This window comes from Pipra filicauda, unplaced genomic scaffold (genome assembly GCF_003945595.2).
Source record: "Pipra filicauda isolate LSUMZ 115617 unplaced genomic scaffold, ASM394559v2 scaffold84_size4826128_pilon, whole genome shotgun sequence".
In the NCBI taxonomy this organism is placed as follows: domain Eukaryota; kingdom Metazoa; phylum Chordata; class Aves; order Passeriformes; family Pipridae; genus Pipra; species Pipra filicauda.
In genome coordinates, this window is record NW_024105031.1 from 3142595 (window position 1) to 3163894 (window position 21300).

The 21300-nt window shown below is 42.1% G+C and overlaps 1 protein-coding gene across 1 annotated transcript in view; it reads left to right on the plus strand.

The window, feature by feature from the left end:
- Positions 1-16469: 16469 nt before the first annotated feature.
- ANKRD28 (ankyrin repeat domain 28) overlaps positions 16470-21300 on the plus strand; it is a 120460-nt gene continuing 115629 nt past the window's right edge. The window contains exon 1 of the mRNA XM_027723768.2: positions 16470-16546. Within this exon, the coding sequence (XP_027579569.1) occupies positions 16520-16546 (27 nt within the window). The 5' untranslated portion in view covers positions 16470-16519. The remainder of the gene's footprint in view (positions 16547-21300) is intronic.

The following is a 21300-nucleotide window of genomic DNA, read 5'->3' on the forward strand; positions in this document are numbered from 1 at the left end:
TGGGGGAAGTTCAGCTCGTAGGAATTTGCTGTCCTACTAGCTCTGAGGCATGCCAGTTTTTGATACAATGTGTAATGACATGGGTAAAACTTAGCTACATTTTGGATCATGGAGACACAGCAAATGTTAATAATGATTTAATTAGACATTTGTACTGACAGTAAAAATATCCACAATTACTCTTATTAAGCCCAAACTGTAAGACTGCCTTTCATTTCTGAGGGAACAGGCATGCTACCAGATCATGGGAATTAGGAAGAAATTTCTGCTTTCCTGAGTGCATTCACCTTTTGTTCATTATTAATGCATTTGTCATCCCCAAAAAGCATGACAAAAGATTCAAGTGCAAGAGGAAGGCGTGGGAGGGAGAGAGACTGCCAGTGTATGTACTTGCACTTTCTTGGACTAGCCTGGCACTTGCTAACACAAACTCTTATTACCATAAACTCTAGTGGTAATAAATACCATGAATCCTCAGTTCAGAATTTGAAGATTTTGCTTATATGGGGCTTTTCTGAAGTTTGAGCAATGCCTAGTCTTGCAAGGAATGGCTTGCCAATTTCTCATTTTTTCTTTGGGGTCCTCCTCACCCACAGGAGAACACACGTTTCTATTTCGGGGGGCATTACTATTTCAGAAAAAAACCAAAATTGTGGTAACACATGGTGGCAGCAGTGAGTAGTAAGGAAAGAATGATGAAATCGATACTCAAGCTTCAAATAGTATAAGGTATGGGCAAATTCTATACGACTTTTGAGTTTTTCATGTGCCCATCTGTATATTTCTGCATTCTTTTTATGTGTCTTTGCAACTCCAGGTCTGAATATGAGGTTTTCCTGATGGCATTTATCCACTGTGTGTATCTCAATGCTTCTAACAAGCAGTTCAGGCCAAAGATCAGAACAATATGATCCCCAGAAACACAGGAGAATGTAACACTTCTCAGCTGTTTGCTGCTCGGCATGCTCCTCAAGCCCAGGCTGCAGCAACCTCTCATGTAAGGTCTAATGCCAGTTCTGGGCTGAGGATGCGACACTGAAGCCAAGAGTGAAATGCAGAGGGAAGCATCTGCCTTGCTATGCTGGGATATCATGTCCTTGCTCTTCTTCTTCAAATGGAGACATTTCCTTCTAAGCACTCCCTTGGGTACTCACAGCTCTTTGTCTCGTTGCTCTGGGGACAAAGGCAATGCTACCTGTGATAGAGAAGGCAGCTCTTTTTGTTAAGCAAATCCTTTTTAAAGTTAAAATAGAGCTGTACATCAGAAATAAATAATAATATAGAACCAGCTAAGAAAATAATCAATATGTTTAATATTTTCATAAAATTTAAAAAAAAAATTAAATATTAGTTTTCTGAACATTGTCAGCACTTTGTGGTAATGTCAGTGACAGGAAATTTAATTTTGGAAATTACTTTGTGTTTGGGACATCTGAGCAGTCTAATGATCAAATATGATAGCACATCTCTGGGCTATGACTCCAGAAAAGGCACAGTAAACATCAGGAAACTGACAAGATTAGTATTTCTATTTCATTTTGGAACTTGTGAAGATACATTTTCAAATGACAGGCTGTAAATGGCAAGGGTTTAGGAACTGCTTCATGAACTGCTCTGCATTCTGTAGAAAGTGGGCAGAACAGGTGACATGGGAACTCCCAAGCATAAGCTGTCTTTGTTCTTCAACCAGTGCCCTGTGAAGTAAGGGAGGAACATTAGCAGAGATTTGCAGGCATGACAAAGAATGAAGTCAATCCCCAGAAAAGCTGCCAGCCATTAACTACAGCAGTATTTCCAAGCATCCATCGTTGCCTATCATGGAATTAGCATCATTAGTGAGATGTCCCTTCAAGAGCAGCTGAGAGGATGGGAAAACATGACAGCACATTATTGTTGTATAAACTAAGAAGGTCAACATTTGTAGGTTTTCACTGATTTTACAAAACAAATTGTGGACTGCAATTGTCACAGTCTACAAAGTGATGACAGAATTCAAGGCAGATGCACTTGCAGCAACAGTGATTTCAAAGTTGTTTCCCTGAGACTGTAGAATTTGTAATAAGTGTGCATGAAGAAGGGATGAAGCACTGTCGAAATATAGTAGTCCTGGAACTGTAAGGGTGCTGATAGGATTTAATGTGGAAAAAAACTAGTAAGGCAGGACTTTCCACTGATGCTAGAAGTAATAGCCCAATAATGTAGACCGGTCAACCTTGCATTGCCATTGTCTTTTCTCCTGACTAATCATGCATGAAAGCTATTATTCCTGATGAATCCATATTCCTGTCTGTGTCTTCTCATGATCTATATTAACTACTCCCACCACACCCTATCAGTGTCCTCCGTAGTATTTTATATTAGCCTTACTGCTGTGTTTCTTGCTCTAGAGCAAGCAGTTATCACAAGTATTGAGGCCATGTTGATGAGAACACAGCTGTGCTGGGCAGGGCACGTCTCGAGGGTGAAGGACCACCGCCTCCCTAAGATCTTGCTTTACGGTGAACTTGCCACTGGCTGCCGCATGAGAGGAGCCCCGAAGAGAAGATACAAGGACTCCCTGAAACAACATCTCAGCCTTGGCCATATTGATCACCATAACTGGTCTACTCTGGCCTCAAATCGGGAGGCCTGGAGACACACTATCTATAACGCTGCTGTCTCCTTCGAGAACACACGCAGGATCACCCTCGAGGAAAAAAGGTAACGCAGAAAGAACCGTGTATTGCAGAATACACCATCTAAAGACATTTCTGTAGGGTTGATGGAGAAACTCTGAACTCTGAGCATGCACAGGTGTGCACATAGTTTATGCAAAAACATATACTGTCCATTTAATATGCAAATCTGTATTGAAATTACAGCCAGAGGTGATGCGCTGAGACCACGCGACACTACCCTCAGTTGAAATTTAAGTGTTCAGATTAAGTGTCTTGGCCTCCTGATTGAGGCATTTATTTTGAAGTATGTGCTGCTTCTAGTCAAAAGGCATTTTAAGGGTGGGGGAGGGGAGGTACACAGTTTGACATGTAGACTCTGAAAGTCCCACTTTTTGTCTGGAAAGAAGAGTTCTCTGTGCCGCAGCAGGGCTGTGTGAGAGAAGGCAAGTGAGGAAAAGAGAAACAACACGTGACCGGTCCTGCCTGAGCCCAAAGAAATGCCTAGCCAAGACATGAATGAGTGTTTCTGGATGAGATCTTATCAGCCCGAAAGAGGAAATGGAGACAAGATGTTAAGGATGAGTCTTGGTTTTTCTCAGGGACATCTTGAACTTTTGCTTGCCTACTGTGGTTTCCCAGTGCCTTCTCCTCAGGAAGGAGCATTGCCTTGGAGGGAAACAAGGAGCAAGAAAGAAGGACAATACAAATACTTTTTTCATTAGCCTTATATCTTCTGGAAATGTGAATATAGGAAAGTAGTAAACTGAACATATAAAAAAGAAATCCCAGATTTTCTACAGTTCATTCTGTTGCTTGCTTCATGTTTTTAGCAGGATTACTTTGGGGGAACAATGTGGCATCACCTCCACTACGCAGCAAATTTCAGTACTCTGTGTGGTCATATGCTACAAAAATTCAGTTGCCAAGCATGACAATAGTTTCACAGCACTGTTAGAGGATGGTAAGAACCATGAGCCCATTGCAGTTTCATTAGCATAATTGGCATCCGCACTTATATGGTTTCAGCATTACTGAAGCAGTTTCAAGGGGACTGATTATGTGCTGTATTCCTTGGAGCAGTATTTCAGGCGGAAATCCCACTGGGATGGAGCAGACATTTAAAAAAGCCCTAAATTATATAGTGCTGTGTCAGTATTACTACAAGAAAAGTGTAGTAACTAAAATAAGTTTATCACACACAGGCAATTACCAGCTTAAAGGATTTACACTGTTCTTTTAGATCTATCTTGATCAGTTCTCTGTTATAGCTTCCCTTGATCATCTAATAGATTTGTTCTTTCCCTAGAAACTGAACTTCAGTGTTTTCTGTTACTTGCATGCAAATTGTACTCAGTTTGAGATCTTGGAAATAAGGCATAGCAGCACTCTGATCTACATGGTTCTGCTAACAGTAGAGTGCTTGGAGATTTTTTCTCTTCCTTTTTGAAGCAAATGCCCAAATGTAACTGTACAGCCAGCATGGCAAAACCACCAAGCAGTCTACAAAGTCATGCACTTATTTGTCCCCATATCTGAGGATATAGACTAGAACAGTTAAATAGTTTCTGACAATGGCAACAGCTACTGAGAGCTCCAACGTGCACTTGGATATTGATGAAGTTTCAAAGATGTTCAAGCTTTCTTGCAGCTCTTACTCCAGTAGGCTTGCACTTCAATATAAAGTCATCAGGACTCCATACTTTCTTTTTCTTTCCCACATATGCATCAAAAAGTTGGTGTACTCCTTCAGGATAATTTTGCACTGGAAGGCTAGTGCAAGGATGCTGTAGAGGGTTGCAAAACTGGCTTGTACTTCCATTTTTTTAGAAGCAATTTCAGTTGTTAGATAAACATAACTTTTTTTAATCTATATAAATTTATCTATATTCATTATATATATTTATATATGTGCTATGCAGATTTAACATCATATAAATGTTTGTGTATTATGCAATAAGGAATAGTGAAATTATGAAACACTATGGTTTTGCTAATGTTACAATATGTGTACATGCAGTTGTGCACAACCCGTGAGACCTGATGGCTGCCCAGGTTCCCTGCCCCACATAGGGACACTGATGACCTGCTGGCACTTTACAAGGATGGAAGCTAATCCAGTGCTGGCATTTGCTGCCATAGGTAGAAACCCAGGTGCACATTCTGGAGGGCAGCCATGACATTCTCCTGGAGAAAGGTGTCCAAGAGCAGGTCCCTGCCAAGCATTGCAGGGATCTCTCCCCAAGTCACAGAGCTTAGTGGCTACAGTATCCCATCCAGATTTGTCATGTGCTACAAATTAAGAAAGAGATATGATAGTAATGGAGAGCTAGTAGTTTTTTAGCTAGTCCTTTGTCCCTTGCCATCCCAAGATAATTTACCCCTTCCCATACCTTGACCATGCAATTAAATGATTTGAATATAATCCATGTTTTCAAATTAACGGTTTTGTGTTTTTTCTTAACCCAAAGGGGACTAGAACATTGAGCGTATTCAATATAATCACAGGAAAGACCACAGGGTCTCTTAAACTGTCTTTGGGACACATATCAGAGGAGAAAATTGGTTTCTCCATTTTCTTTATTAGACCACTGTGGGAGACAGCAAAGAAAGCATCACATACGTCTTTTGATATATCATGGAGAGTAAGCTGTGGGGTACGGTAAAACACTGTTAAATGCAAATCTATTTTGGGAAGGATGATTAGACTTAATAAAGATTTTTAAAGACAGCACTAAATATGTCAGTGTGAATAAAAATAGAATATATCTGTTATTTTTAAAATAAACTGATAGAAGAAAAAGTATTTACTTTTTTAATCTTTTTTCTTTTTGGAAGAAAGGAAAGAAAATCTAGGTTTACATTACAAAAGGGATAGTGAGGATTTCCTTGTTTGTTCTCCAGAGTTTTCTTAAGCCTGATGTTTTGAATCAGTGAGTCAAACAGAAGCAGGATAGCTGCAGATCACAGATGAGGAACCATATACACATAGAATTGATGAGGTAATTAATATCACTTTCTTCTACATTTCAAGGGAATGTGTTGTGTCCTGCACAAAATGTCTGTTTTGAAGCTAACAGTCACCACCTATCTCACAGCTTCTTTAGAGGGTTTCAGTAGGGAAAAAAATTAGTGTCTGTCTACAGTAGTCATTAAAAAGCATATTTAACAAGGACCGAAGGGCTCTAGGTCAAGCTGTGAGTGTCCAGAGACATCCCAGCCTTGCTAACAGGAGGTACTTTCAGATGCACATGTGGCAGCAGCCAGTGGAAGCAGTTCCCATGGCTCCCATCCCTCCCTCCCAGGCCCATGCTGTCCTTGACCATGCCTGGTAGGATTATTTCTGTGGCTGTGCAATGAGGTGGCTCAGTGGACAAGTCTTAGTTAAAGATCACTCGTAAAAATAATAGAAAAAAAAAAGGTATTTTTCATCCTGGCTGCCCAGGTAGCAGAAGTGGGTGCTTGGCAGTGCATCTGGGGATGCTCACATCCCCAGCAGTGAGGGGTGGCAGCAGTGGGGGCTGCTTGCTCCAGCTCCTGTGAAATGCCTCACTGCAAGACTCCTCTGCTGAGGAATGGGAAAGAGTGAGGGGAGAGCTGATAGCTCACTTTATCCACCCTGGTGTTTCTTTACATGGAAGAGCACAATGCTGGCTCAGGGGAGCTGGAAAAAGGGACTGTGTGATAATGGAATTGAGGGTAGGGCCAGCCCTAAGCATTCAGAAATCCTGAGTCAGGCCAGCAGAAGCCATGAAGTCTTTAAAAATAAGAAAGGTGGTATTCTTTTTAATTCTTGCTGCAGTCTTAAACTTTAGAGTACATAAAATACTGAATGTACACCTTCTTACACTTTTCAAATGCAGGGACTATATTCTTTCTTTGACACAACCATAAACTGAGATTTTCATACTGTTCAGAAAACATACCCAGCCTTATTTTGGTGGCTATTTATCTACCTAGCACACCTGACACTTGTGTATCAGAAAACTGAATCTGGGCATCATAACTCGATGAGACCTTTCCAGGCTGCAGTTGTGGGCACCTGCTGCCTGGGGCTGGCCATGATTCCTTGCTGCCAGCCCCAGGCAAGCAGCGAGGTCCCTGAGTTGCAGGCCCCTGCAGGCACCCAGCGCTGGCAGGTTCGCTCCCAGGCCACTGATCTGCTGATGTGCCCCACACAGGATTTTGGATCATGTCATGCTCTGGAGCCTGCCAAGTCAGCCATCCTCAGGAAATACTTTTTCCCCCCACTTCGCTGATTTAATTTGGCAAATCCTCTGAAGATCAAAACCTTCCATAAAAGTTTCAGATTATGTATATCTCCTCTTGGGTTTATGGTTGATCAGAGAATGCCCATATGCATTATTTATTATGCAGTTGAAGTGTTTTGACAGAGCTGGAAAATTCACTGCCAGGAGACAGTATTGCTGAGGGTCCAAGAGAAATCGCAGGAATTATTGCATCGGGTGAGAATCTGTAGCTCAGCACATGCAGACCTGCCAATATATACATGCAGATCTATATCCTGCATTAAGATATGTAGTTTTTTACTACCATAACTTACGTGCCAACTTTTTTCTTCCATCCGCTCCTCCCCAGTGTGTCCTCACAGCACTCAGCCTCATGCAGGTCTGTCAAAAAGCCTGCTAAAAGAAAACAAACACTGATTTCAGGTGGATGAATATGTGGTTCCCAGCCAAAATCACTGTGCCTTGCACAAATACTTTTCTTTTGCCTCATGAGTAATTATATGTACCTATGAACAATGGGCTAAGCAACCACAGCCCCTTTTATGCAGGATCCAGACATGCCAGTGCAGGGGGCATCGCTGGGTTTCCACGATGAGAGGGCAATGTCCTCAGCCCCAAAGATGTAAATGTCTACCCGATGTGAGGTGAAGGGGTTTGTGTTGGATTTCTCCATGGGGAAGAAGCAAGGGTATCAGCCACCAAAATGACTTTTGAGCTACATTTTATTTCAATTTGTTTGGCAGAAGGAGAAGCCCAACTCTAGCTGGTCTCCACAAGTGAAACTATTAACAGTCTCTAACACCAGATAAGATCAAGCAGTAGGGCTGATCCATTGCTCTGACCAGATGAAGTGCAAGACTGGCACTTGCTGTTCTGGGTGGCCGGGGAAGTCGCACCACAGGCTGAGGCACCATGCAGTGAACCGGCTTCTTTTCCTCACCAAAAAACTGCCAGGGAACTGTGGATTTTTTTTTTTTTTTGTCCTATGATGGACGTATTATTTTTCTGTCAATGTTAAAAGCATGGCCAGATTCATGCACCTCGACCTCACTGGTTTGTCCCCAAGACAAATGTGTCAGCAGCTCTGACCTTTGGCTGGGCAGTGCCATAGCTGCAACCTCTTCCATACAACCCCCCAGCAGGAGGGTCCCTCACAAGGTTCCTCCGCCACTATTCAGGCACTGCTGCCCTGTGCTGCAGGTGTTGGCAGTTGTGCAGCCTTGCCTGTGGCACAAGTCCACTGAAAGCTAATCCAACACCGATCCTGCCTGTAAATGCTGGATGCTGCTCAGGTTACCTGTTAGCTGACACCAGCAACCACTGCTGCCTTGTCTCCACATCCTGCAGTGCTGCCGCCTGCCTTAGGCTTGCAGGGCATGATCTCCAGGAGAGAAACAGCCTTTTTCTTCTGTGCTGGTACAGTGGCTTCTACTGAAATGGACTCTTTTCAGCTGACAGGGCGTTGCTTTGATGCTTACTGGAATTTGCAAAAGAAACAAATGGCAGGAAATCTTAGCTGGAATGCTAATGCAAATAATACTACCAATAAAATGAAAACTTCCACATACAGCCAAACGTCTGCTGTAAATGACAGCAGTAAGGAAATATATATATTTATATGTGTATAACATATAGTTATGTGTGGGTGGGTGTGTCTGAGTCATAATTCAAATGCAAGAAGGGTGCAACTTAGCATTGGATCGATGGCAGGTCTAAAGGTGATTCTCTTCCAAGATTTGTATTTTGGAGGGTGTTCAACTTAAAACTAACTGTGATAACACAAGGTGTTTTAAATCCCACACTATGACTGCAGGACATAATTCTTGGAAACATAATAAATAAATTTTGATTATTTTATGTAATTGGAAAACGTGCAGCTTAGAAACAAAAATCTACGGTGTGTACAGCATTTTCAATACAGGTTCACATTCTGGTTCACTTACTAATGGGCATGTGTGCAAATGCAAAGTCTTTCCCTAATTCAACACTATGTTGCACAGACCAGTTGCCTGTACTGAACCATTGCCAAATATGTTATATGGAACTTTTCCAGCATTTCTGCTAAATTATGCTATTCCAGTGTATGTAAATTTAAATTTAGCAAATTCACCTCATGGCAATGTAGAACTCTACAGTCAGTACTTTAGGGAATATTTGGTGTTAATGTCTTCAGCAAAAGAGCTTTAATTACCTTCATCCCAGTGCTGGCTGATCTGGAGGTTATTCTCTCCACTTATCCACAGAAAGTATAATACCTTGCTATTTAGAAAATGAAAATACAGATGACGCAGCATGTCCTACAAGTTAAGAAACTCAGGCTGTGGTGAGTGAGAAGGGAGAGCATGTTCATCAGTACAGATCCTGAGCAGAAAACACACTGTCTGCAGCTTGCTGGAGTTCAGGGCTCAATCTTTGCACCTACTAAAGGAAAGCAAACACTGATTTCAGTGCTGTAGTGGCAGGCCCAGCTACTAAAGAACTGAAACGCCTTTTTGATTTCGTTTGTCGTGGCATGTGTTCTAGGGGAGGCAGGGGGAGCAAGTTATCAAATCCTAATTAATAATAAAGTTGTAGGTATTTTAATGCATTTTCTCTGTGCATGTCAACTGTCAGGTCCAAAGCAGCTTTAGAATCAGTACTAATGAAAAACCTCAGACTAAAATATCCATATATTAGTTTCTCTAACTGCTGTGACTGACAACAGTACTAACCTGTACCTGTACGACTCCATTTCTTCTAAATATTTTATACAAATGTAAATCCTTTAGCATGAGAATGAAGACAACATCATGAAAACAGGAATAAAGTTGTCTATTAAGATGCAAAGATAAATGCAAACTGTTTGCTTCATTTTCTCTTCTTTGAGTTACAAATTTCTTGCTGTCGTGAAAAACCTTTTCATCTTCCCTGAAATTCATCACTGTGGCACTCGGTTGACAAATGTATTCATCACAGTAGTGTATTTCCCAGAGATTCCTGTCTTCTGCCTCAAGCACTTTATTCCTTTAGATGATAAAAGTATTTATCTGAGAAGAGTTTACATACATATCTGTGTGGCTGTAGGCTCACGTATGCCATCAAAGTATTAAAAAAAACATACTTCCCAGGAAAAAAAAAGTTTAAAGATAGATATTCTTTATGGTGGAATCTTTATTCCACAATGGCTGGCACAGTGATCTCCTCCAACTCTGTTTGGACAGTGAAATGCTCCCTGTTGTAGCAATTAAGGAGCCTGCAAGTGTATTTTACAAATTTAAAAGTTTAATCGGAGGTTTTTAATGTGTGGCAGTGCAGCTGCATTACTACATTTGGATGTGTATATTTATATAAAATGGCATCAGGTGACACATTATTACTAGGTGAGAATACATGTGTATAGCTACTGCATTTTGGTTTATATTGCAGTCTTGAGGGGAACAAGACCTGAGAAAGTTGGCCATTACTGCAGCAACTGTGGTATTGGTAAAATAATCTTTCCTTGATCTTCACTTTTCCTTATATTATACACTGTCCCCATTTTAATGGCACCTACTCCTGCAGTATTGAGTGTGAAAAGGGAACTTGTGAAAGCAGAATCCCAATTTGTCCTCCTTTCTGAGTTCACATTGTGTCACACGTAGCTAATTTTCAGAGGTCTCATTTCAGCTGAAATTTGGCTAGTTGAAAAAATGCCTTTTCCCTCATTTCCCCACCCTAGTGACCACTTCAGTGCTTTATAACCAAATATGTAAAATTTATACTTTCCCTCAATAGAAATGAAGCTATTGGGAAAGAAAAAAACAGAGGACACAGTCAATAAGGGGTCTCTAGCTCATCAGAAAAGGACATTTATGTATGCAGAAACCCTCTTCTCTAGAGCACCTGGCTGGGATATTACAATTACATCATACATCATCAGAAAGTAGGTTTCAGATGCTCAGAAACTTCTGATTTAGAAGTCAGAACCTCTATTTTGCTTCTCACGTGAAGATCAGCATTTCCACTTTAATACTTTTACTACTTCCACTTAATACATTGCTAGAGCACTGATGAAATGCATTTTAACAAAATATCCCTGTGTAGCAGGTTGAGTAAAACCTCCCAGTAAGATTTTTACGGTGCATTAAGCTTTCGGCTCAACAAGGTGACTGACCAAAACTCATTCCCTCCTGTGCTTCACTTTAGGTGTTACTCTTTGAAGAACTGGTCAAGCCTGAAAAAATAATTTGCAAGATCACATCCCACTGGAGTTTCCAGTTAGTCAATACTCTCCATTCTGAGGTACAATGAGCTTGGAAAAAAAGACATTTTGAGGCATTTGGTTATTTATATAAACAAAACAGAGTATTTTGTTAAATAAATAAAAGTAAAATACTCCGGTTTGTTTATATAAAGAAATATGTAACAAAACAGTCTAATCTATAAACACTAATTCAAGGTAAGTTCATGTGAGAATGTATAAGGGTGCGAATACTCACAGTGTTTTAAGAAGGAGTCATGTTGGGATGTGCTAATACCAGGAAATATGCTAACTGAGTCTTTTGTTTCTCTTTCCTCATCTCAGGTAAGTTTAAATCTACAATTTATTTCTTTAATTTTTAATAGATTGGAGTTTACAGCTACTCAGAATTAATAGTCTTTCATGATCGTATTTCCAAAGGCATACAAATTTGTTTCACCAGTGCTTGGACAGTTTTGAGAGATTAAAAAAAGAAATCAAGAAGATTTTGGATAAAATTCTCCTCTGTGTCAGCCCAGATCCCAGGGTCCTTTATACTTTTCTTAGGCCTCTTTGAGAGTCTAACCTGCTGAAGAAGATAGACTTAATTTAGGGGGGAAAAAAGTTGCATGTTATTCAAACTAGAAGAAACGTGAACAAGATTTTTAATATGCAATTCAAGACAAAATTGCTACCTTTACAGAAGCCCATTGTTTAATATATATTTTTACCAGTAATACTGGCAAATAGGCAGCATAAGGACACACCAAACATCTTGTAAACTCCCCACAACATTTTTCTCATCAAAATGCAAGTGATGTAATTTCTTACCACTGTTGCCTTACTTTATATATTCTTAATTTTCTTTTTTTCTTGCACTTTTACTTGAATTTTCCTTAGAATATATGACTGACAGGAACTTAGAGCTGCTTGGCTGGCCCCTGTCTCTTGCTGATTGTACGAAGGACATTTATATTTGCCCTACCTTCCTCCAGATATTGAACTTGTTCTTTGAATAAGGAGGGCACACTAGTTCTCTCTCCTCCTGTCTGCACCAGACAGGGACAAAATTGGTCAGATGAGCATCCATAAGCATAATGGTGCTTTAGAAATGCCAATCGATGATATTTGATTGATGATGCCATTATGATATTTAATATGTTTCCACTACAATCAGTAACTGTGAACAGCCAACAATTGAAAATGTAATCTCTGGGACAGAATTAAAAAACCTTGACTGTTTAAGATTTTGATGGATAAAATGTGTCACAGCACGTGTAAAAATCTTTATGATGATGCTCCCAGCATACCATTATAAAATGAGTGTGATTTCTATTGGAAAAGTAGCTCCCCAGTAATGCTGATTCAGGGTCATAAAGAGAAATGCATCCCTCTGTAGGAAACTATAACATTATATTGATTTCAGACACCTTGTATTCTGTGCAAAAATAAAATTAGCCCTGCTTTACTTTAGGAGTACAGGACAGCATTTGGAGGAGGGCAGTGGCAATGAGGACTCCTGGATTCTATTCCTAGCCACAGCAGTGACTCATGCCATGACCTTGTGTAAGCCTGTTGACCTCTGTGCCTGTTTACCCATGCTGAAGAATGAAAAAGGAATAAATACCTACTTGGTCAGGGTTGAAACCCTTGGTTAGAAAGAGCTAAGTATACAGGCATTCTTGGCAAAATAAATAAATCATGAGGACATTTCAGATGAGTTCAAAAAACATCTCCAGTATGAGGTTTCTACAGTTTCTTCAATTTGATCCCATTATGTATTTCAGTGCAGCACATATGGTCCTATCTTTAAAACACTGGGTAGTGTTACGCACTGTGGGATAAGTTACAGAGTGAAGATTTTAAATTAACATTAATGGGAGCCGTGCATTTAAAGGCTGTTGCTCTCTGCTGAAAGTGTGCCCTCAGGAGAGCTGTGCCGCTAATAATTTACAAACTGTCCAACTAAAAAGTGTTGTGGAAATTTCTAACTTCTGCAGATGTATATTCTGAACATTATCAGAAATGTTGTGGCTTTAAGTATGTTTGTATGTCAACACTCAGACTTCTGTGAAACATTTTGTGAATGTTCCTAAGGGATGCTTGGGCACTTACTTACCCTTTAACACAACATTTAATTGTTTAACATACCTATGTTTGATTTAAAATCAACATATGTGAAGTTACCCTCAAATATATGCTAATAAACAAAAAAGAAGTGCTCATTTCTTTGCAGCACTGTTACATTTAACTTTTGAGGTTTCATTTCTGTTCTACTTCTATCGCTCTGCAGTCAAATACTGTATTTGTGGAACACTAGCAGATCAGACAATATTATTGGCAATATTCTCATATTTTTGTTCCAGTTGTAATATTCATTTGGACTGTTTGTTGCAGCATAAGAATAGGACAGTAATTTATACTGTCACTTGACAAAAAAAATATCCGCATGCAACTGACTGGCTTCAGAGAAACAACGCTCAGAAAATTCCCTACTTCCATGTTATCCACCTTCAGGTATATAAGCCACTTGTGCCTAAATTGAAACAGACAGGTGTCTCCAGGATCTGTATTGTTACTTCCATACTTTGCCTCTTAAACTTTTTCACACTATATTGTCTTATAATCCAAAAAAAAAAAAGAATATCTGTGGTCAGAGTTCAGTTGGTTGATGCCATATTTAAATGCATATAGTAAAACCTACAGGCCTGTCCCTAGCCATAGCCTGAGTATTGGAGCAAGGAAAAATTGAGAAATGAATGAAATAAAGATGTGCCTTCCCCCACTGAACCAGTACCTGGCCCCAAGCTGCAAGAGATACTAATGCTTCCAGGTGCTAAATTTTCATGTGGGATGACTTTTCTACATACAGAAATTACTCTAAATAGTGGGTGAACTGAAAGTAGATGTTTTTCTGAGTAACTCCTTAAACTGATAAGCTTCACAGGAGGAAGCAGAACTTTATCAGCTCCCAGACATTCTTTTCACTTTGAAAAGGAGCAGTCTAATTTGGAGACAGACAAAGGCAATGTTTCCTGATGTCATTTTCTCCTTCGCTGACTGCATTGATAAAATTATCTCTAATTTCCACAACCATTGGTCTCTTTACCACGTTGTTATCACAGTTCTGAACCAGTTTGCATAGTGTCAAAATCTACCTGTTTTGTATTTTCACACAATACACTTCTATTCACAAACAAATAAAAAGAACAGGTACGATACACAAATAATAATTTAGGGGGCTATTTGAAATTAATTAAAATGTTTACTCATCATAATCAGCATTTCTGGACATATCTAGATGTCAACAAAATTGATTTAGAAAGTGTGACAATGTTGAGGTTTTTTTCCTTTGCCTAATAAAATAGGACTGCAATCTTAACTAGTCGAAATAAAATAACACAGACAAGTATACCCCATTGGACCACTGGTATTCCAAGCTAATGAAAGATCTGTCTCAGCTAGCACCTATAGAAAACCCTTCTGTTCTCATGTTGCCAAGTCACCAAATGAATGTGTTCACATCCCAGCCTCCTACTGGAATAAACAGTAAGCAATAGCAAAGGGCAACAACACACAAACAAGTCTTCACACAAAATATACTTAGTTGATTTATTAAACTTTCATTTTTCTTAAGTTATTAAAGTCTAAGTAGATGTAACTGTACATGGAGTGTTAAGAAGTCACAGTCTATTCCGAAGTACAAGAAAATCCAGAAACTTGTGACCTTCATATCAGCATTGTCTGTAGCAGTATGCAACTCCAAAAAGCCTCAGTCCCTTCAGCCTGTTATTTTTTTGGAGGGGAAATCAAAATTCAGGAGAAAATAACCCTTCCAAATCATAGTTACCATGCTGGGCTGGCTGGCCGCAGCATTATTTTGTGGAAGAGCAACACAATCCAATGCCAGTGTTAAGTATGCCACTTGTTGTTCCTTTCACAAGATTTTGAAATCCTACCTATGAAGATGTAATTTGTGTTTGATGCACACTGTCCTACAAATAAGCCTGTAAATTACGTGTCAAAATACAGCAAGAGAGTTATGCAGGTAACATCTCCACTGATCCTCTGCCAAAAAATGATGAACATTTAATACATAGCAAAACAATCTTTCTCTTTTTCTCTTTTTTTGAATTAACTATTTATCTGTACATGTCTGCTCCATCTGGTAATTCGTCAGAGCATTTCTTAGTGTCTTGATTTGGCCTGTTGCCACTACCCAGTGTGATGACTGTTCAGCTGCTGTTCCTCCTTCCTCCCATGGCAATGGGCTCTTGAGGGTCTGAGATGGGCACCCAAGACACGAGGGAGGTTCGGTGCAACCCCACACCTGCACCAGCACCCAAGCCGGGCATGGGTGGCCCCAGGGCTTGAGGCATCCCCCCACTAGTGGAGCTCCAAGCAGAGGAGACCGTGATTGGAACACACTGTAGAGTCCCCGAGGAGTGTTTGTAATAACAGGCTGTGGGAAAGAACAAGATGTGGCTGGAGGTGGGAGCCATGGGGACACAGGGCAGCACTTTGGCTGGACCAGTGCTGGAACCAGGACTGGTGATCAATCTTGCTTCCTGCCTCCCTCTCTACACAAAACCCACTGTTGTGCTCAAATATAGTAGGTCAAGGACTAATACCAATTTTGATGCCAAGTACATATTTTACTAATAAACCTTAGTGATTTTTTGGAGGACTTTTGCCTTCCCTTTTGACCACGAGCATGTACAAATTCCCGGTGTTCCCTTCCCCTTCAGGGTGGGACGTCGTGCACATTCCTGACAAAAGCAGGTGGGAGAGGGGCGACGCCTTCTCTCCCGGACAGGACAGGGGCTCGCACCAGCGCTTGGATGGCGGGTGACGGGACCCTTCCCAGGCGACCAGGGGCTGAGAGTCACCTTTGCCGGAGGAATCTCGCCTCGGGCCGAGCCGCCTGTGCCTGTAATCCCCGGCTCGGGGCTTATCGCGCCAGATGGCCGAAACCACACCTGGGAAACCACGGCGATTCCTAAGGGAAGAGCGGTGGCCCCCCAGCCGTGCCGATTCCCGATGTCTCCCGGTGTCTCTCGCCGCCACTGCCCCCACGTGCCCGTCCCGCGCTATCCGCCCGCGCCGGACCCGCGCCGCCAATCAGCGCTACCCTTACTCTGCCCCGCCTCCCGCGGGCCAATCAGCACCACCCTTGGTGGCGCGGGCGGTCGGGCTCGTTCAGGAAACCTCTCGGGAGGGCGAGCGCGGGGCGGGGCGTGAGCAGGCCCCGCCTCCGAGGGCGCCGAGCGCGGTCCCTGCGCGGGGCGGTGGCGGGCGAGGGGGCGTGGCCAGGGGCGTGGCCGGCGCGCGGGCCGTGGTGGCGGGGGGGCGTGGCCGCGCGGCGCGCGGAGCCGGGAGTCGTTGGCGGCGGGCGGAGGCGGTGGCGCGCGCTCGCCATGGTGTTCCTGAAACTCCGCGAGCAGGTGGGCATTCCCGACCTTCCCTTCTCCTTCTCCTCCTCCTCCCCTCCCAGGGCCGCCGGGCGCGCCCTCCCCCGCCGCGGTGTGCTGGCGCGCGCGCGGGTGACAGGCGGCGGGCAGCGGGCGGGCGGCAGCGGGAGGCAGCATGGCTGCGGTGCCGCCGCCGGGGACCGGGCTGGGCGGGAGGCGCCATGTGCTCCCGCTGCGGGCGGGCCCGCCCTCCCGGGCAGGTACCGCGCCGAACAGGTGGCCGCGGGAGCCCTTGCCCGCCGGCCGGTCACCTCCGAGCCCACGCCCCGGGAGCGCAAGGGAAGCCCGGGAAAGGTGATGGGGGTGGGTCTGGGCGCTGCCCTTGGGCCAGCCCTGTCCCGTGCCTGTTTTGGGGAGGGAAGGGTTTCTGGACCGGGGTACCTGGGCCTCAGGGACTGCGCGGTGTAAACGGATTGACCTGGAGACACCCGTCGGGGGGCGACGTGCCCGGGAGCGGGAGCGGGAGCTGGCGCCGCTCCCCCGGAGCCGGCCCTGCGCAATTTCACGTGCCCGGGAGCCGCCTGCCCGTCCCTCCACCTTTCCCTTCCAGGCCTTTACAATCTTTTGTTCGGCCGCCGTGCCTTTCTCCTCCCGCGGTCTTGACAAACCTTCCCCGAGCCCGCGCTCCCCTCCCGAAGGCAAAGGAGGTTCTTCATGCCTTTAGTGGTTTGTTGCTCTCGTCGTATCACACCCTTCTTTGTCTGCCAGGCTCTTCTGTTTCCATTCTAGCTGGTGAAAAATACTTGTCTTGGCTGCTCTGTTCTTTCCTGGTGTCTCCCCTGTCCTACCTATTGTCTCCTGTGTGGTATCAGGATACAAAGGTGGGAGGGTCTGCGCTGCCAATTTGCCGCCCGTGAAAAGATGCTTCCTAGGAATGGTTTTTTCTCTTGTTTTCATGTGTGTGAGGCCAAATTCCGTGTAAAAACTCATACAGCCTGCTGTGGGTCTCCTTACTACTCTTCCTTAAAGATAACCGACTGTAACACCACCCGCTCCCAAAAAGAAGAGCCCCACAGAAAAAAAACACCTAGAAACTTGGTAGTGGTTAGGTAGCTGGTATGCTATGTGTGTTATGCTGATCAGTATCAGCCCATCCTTACCTTCGAGTCCTTTCATCAGGTACTTATACATCTGTGTTTGCACACTTAGGTTGCCATGGTCCCTTGGGATTTTGTTCTAAAAAATGTTTGGTGATATGAGGCTGTGTCCTGCTGTATTGTATGTAAACTTTGTGAAGTCTCATGGTTTTTTAAAAGCTCGTCTATGAATGAGCAACAGTTGTAGACCCAAAATGCATTTAGTGTCCCATGAGTAAGGTTGCCTTTTAGGCTTCATTACTGTTCTTCCATGGGAGGCTCTCCACAGAAATCAGCACTTGTTCATCTTTTCTGTTAAATAAGCCCTTCCGTTAAAACCAAGAAATACAACCCTTCTGCAAGTAATCATTATGAAATAATTTTCAAAAGCCCCGTTATCAATATGTTAACATGGAAGTAGTGTACTTCAGAACTTTTCTTCTGGGAAGGATCCTGTTATTGACAGATGCTGAGGTGAAATATTGGACTGTGTGGGACCATTGGTTTGACAGAGTAATGCGTGTGAGGTTTTCGTCTTCTATTGTGATGCAAGTTTTAATCCAGCAGGAGTATAAGGTGGATTTTTTTAGAGGTTTTACAGATCTGTAAAGGTGAATTGATATACTGGGAACTGAAGTATTCTTTCACTTCAAAGGAGCAGGGAAAGGAAAGAGGGAAGGAAGGAGTGCTGGTTTTGAAAAGTCTCTTGTAGAGAGAGTGATTTTTAGCAGCAGCTGCATTTCTGCTGCTTAAGTGTCAGTTGCTTGACAAATCAGTTATTTCAAACTAAATTCTGTTAAAAACTGTTTTCTTTAAGAATGCCAAAAAGTCACGAGGAATCATATTAACATGAAATCTCTCAGCTTTGCTAGCTACAGAGAATTCCTCCAGGCCAGTGTTCTTCTGCAGTATGCTGCAAGAAGTCTTGACTTGAGGACAGGATGCTGTGCTGATATTGTAACACCACCTGCTCTTTATAAAAACCAGCCTGTGATACTATGTGCAAGTGGAGGTGTTTCTCTTCAGTGTTACGTGAAACATGCTTCTTGTTTGCTTGAACCATATACTTTGCTTCATAGTGGTGTGTTCATTTAGAATACAGTAAATTGTCACATATGTTTGTGGTCCCTATAGTGAGTCTGTCTTTCTTTAGTGGTGGCTGTGCTTCACAGGGGAGCGCAAAGGCTGCTCTGTTTTTGTACTGTTGAGCAAATATGAAGGGGGGGAAGTGATTTGCTAGTTTCCTTCTGCAACAGTCAGATTAATAACTTTCTGAAACAAAAATTCTACTAAATAAAATATTACTTTAATTCTTAAGATTATTTTTCCAAATTCTAAATAAACCTATTGATTTTGCTCTTTGATAATGTAGAAGGGCTTTGTGTTACTTATATGTCAGAATTATGCTGGGAAGAGGCAGACTTGCTGCATACAAGAAGCTCGGTATTTTCTTACACTTGTTTTGGTTGAGTTTGTCAAGTTACTGCAAGCTAGTGTAAATGCAGTGCTCGGAAACTACAGTGAGGTGAGAAATTCTGCTCCGAGGCTCTTAGTTGAGTTCAGAGGGTGAAATCCCAGTTCCACTTGCTTGATTTAATTTACTTAGTACCTGATAAACAAAACTTTGATCCTACAGATGCTTAATATGTTTGTGAAGCTCAAATATTTGTTTTTGTCTGTGGAACCTGATTTGACACGTTTAACCTTCAGAATAAAGGTTTTTCATGCACTGAGAAGAGTAGGCCTTTTCTTGGGTTCAACAACCAGCCAGCAGGTGCATTATCTATAAATTTGTGTTACTACTTGAGCTTTATTGCTTTGCCAACCTATGAGGTAGGAATATATTTCAAAGTTTTGACATAATTTAGGGTGTACAATACACTTTCAGAAGTGACTTATGCGTTTGCTTTCAAAGTATATTAGGTATCTAAAAAACTCATAAGCATGTTAGCAAAAATTACATTTGAAGCTAAATCGAACTATATTAAGCAAGGTTGATACCTGTAATGCTCAATAGCAAACTTTAACTCAGGTATAGAAAAGCAGTCATTCAAGTGTCAAGTCAGAAGTTGTAGATTGTTCTCGTTGCTCTTGGTTTGTTGTGCAGTGTTGGACAGACGTATTTAATAATAGAGGAAGCAAATCTGCAGTTTCTGAGGCTTAAACCATTCAAGGTAGAAATGAAAAATATGGTAAGCGTACCTTATGATTAAGGTATTTGTTCTTAAGTTTGCCTTCCTGCTGTCTTCATATATTGATGCTTGTATACCAGGTTCTTCTAGATGAGAAGCTGCTTTAACTACTATGATGCCAAGTGAGAGGAAGCCTATAAAAGTTTGTTTCTTCCTGAAACTGCTCCAAGAAATGGCACTGAAAACCAAGTTTAGGTCAAGAGTTACTGATGTCTTATCAGAATTTATTGGGAGGGGAGGGCAGGGAACTGAGAGGTGTGGGGTAGGGAAAGAAAAAAGGAGTGACTTGCTTGTGGGCATCCACAGTGGTACGCCTTGGTCTCATGTATCAAAGCCCTCAACTCTCCATAGTTAACTGTGAAAGGCTAAGTGTCATCTTTGGTTTTTTTGCTATTCAGTCATAGTTTCTAGGTACATTAACTGTTTCCTAGAACAGGCAAATCCTTGCTTTAAAGGGTTGCAAGGTAGTCTCTTGTACACCTAAGGAGTAACTGACGGCCTAGTTTTTCTTAGTGTGCAGGTGAAATTTGGATTGTTTAACAGCCCAGGGATTCGTTGCTTTTCGGTTACAAGCCTTACCTGTGTATGTGCTTACAGGTCATCTTTTAGGCTCACATAAGCCTGCATCTCAGCGTAGTTTTGTTGAAATGTATGAAACTGGTCTAAACTGGAGGATTTTTTTTTTCTTCAGTTTTGCAGCTGTATAAGTACTTGTGGCAAAACTTGTTGGATGCAGCATTGTTACAGTTGGTAAAGCTTTATTTTTTTCTTTCAGTGCATTATAGTTTTAGTTATACGTTTTCTGTTTTTTTCTGAATCTTAAATGTGTAATAGGAGGATATCTTGGGGCTAATAATGGTGGGCATTTGAAAGGATTTTGTGTGGATTTTTCTGTATGACTACTAGACTGTGCTTGAGGCAATGCATTTATTTCCAGAAGTCAGATGTGGGTGGTAAGGATCTGAGTAGGAACAACTGCATGAAGATATTAGAGTGACCACTTATCTTTAAAGTCCTTGAACAGTGAGAGCACTGACTTCTTTATTGCCCATTTATATCTTTCTCTTAGCTAAGATGGATCTTGTTCAATTGGCAGTTAAACAAATGTTTGCAGTGTCATAGTGAACACTCTGAATGCCTCTATGGTTGCTATTTTCATTACTGCCAGCGTTAGACTTCATTCTTTTAGAATTCATGCCAAGAATAAATGTCCCAACTAGTTCCTTGTTACTCTAAGAGGAGGAATGGTCTCCTGTGGTGATGAAAAGGAACTGCTGCTGTTCAGTGAAGGAGGGATATGGTGGGAATGGAGTTATGTGTTACAAATGAGTGAGTTATGTGTTACAAATGGGTGAGTTATGTGTTACAAACGAGTGAGTTACAAATTCTGTTCAGATGTAGCCTAATGAGATGTGTGTTTTCATTTTTATTTTTTTTTTTTAGTAGAAGTTACTTTAAA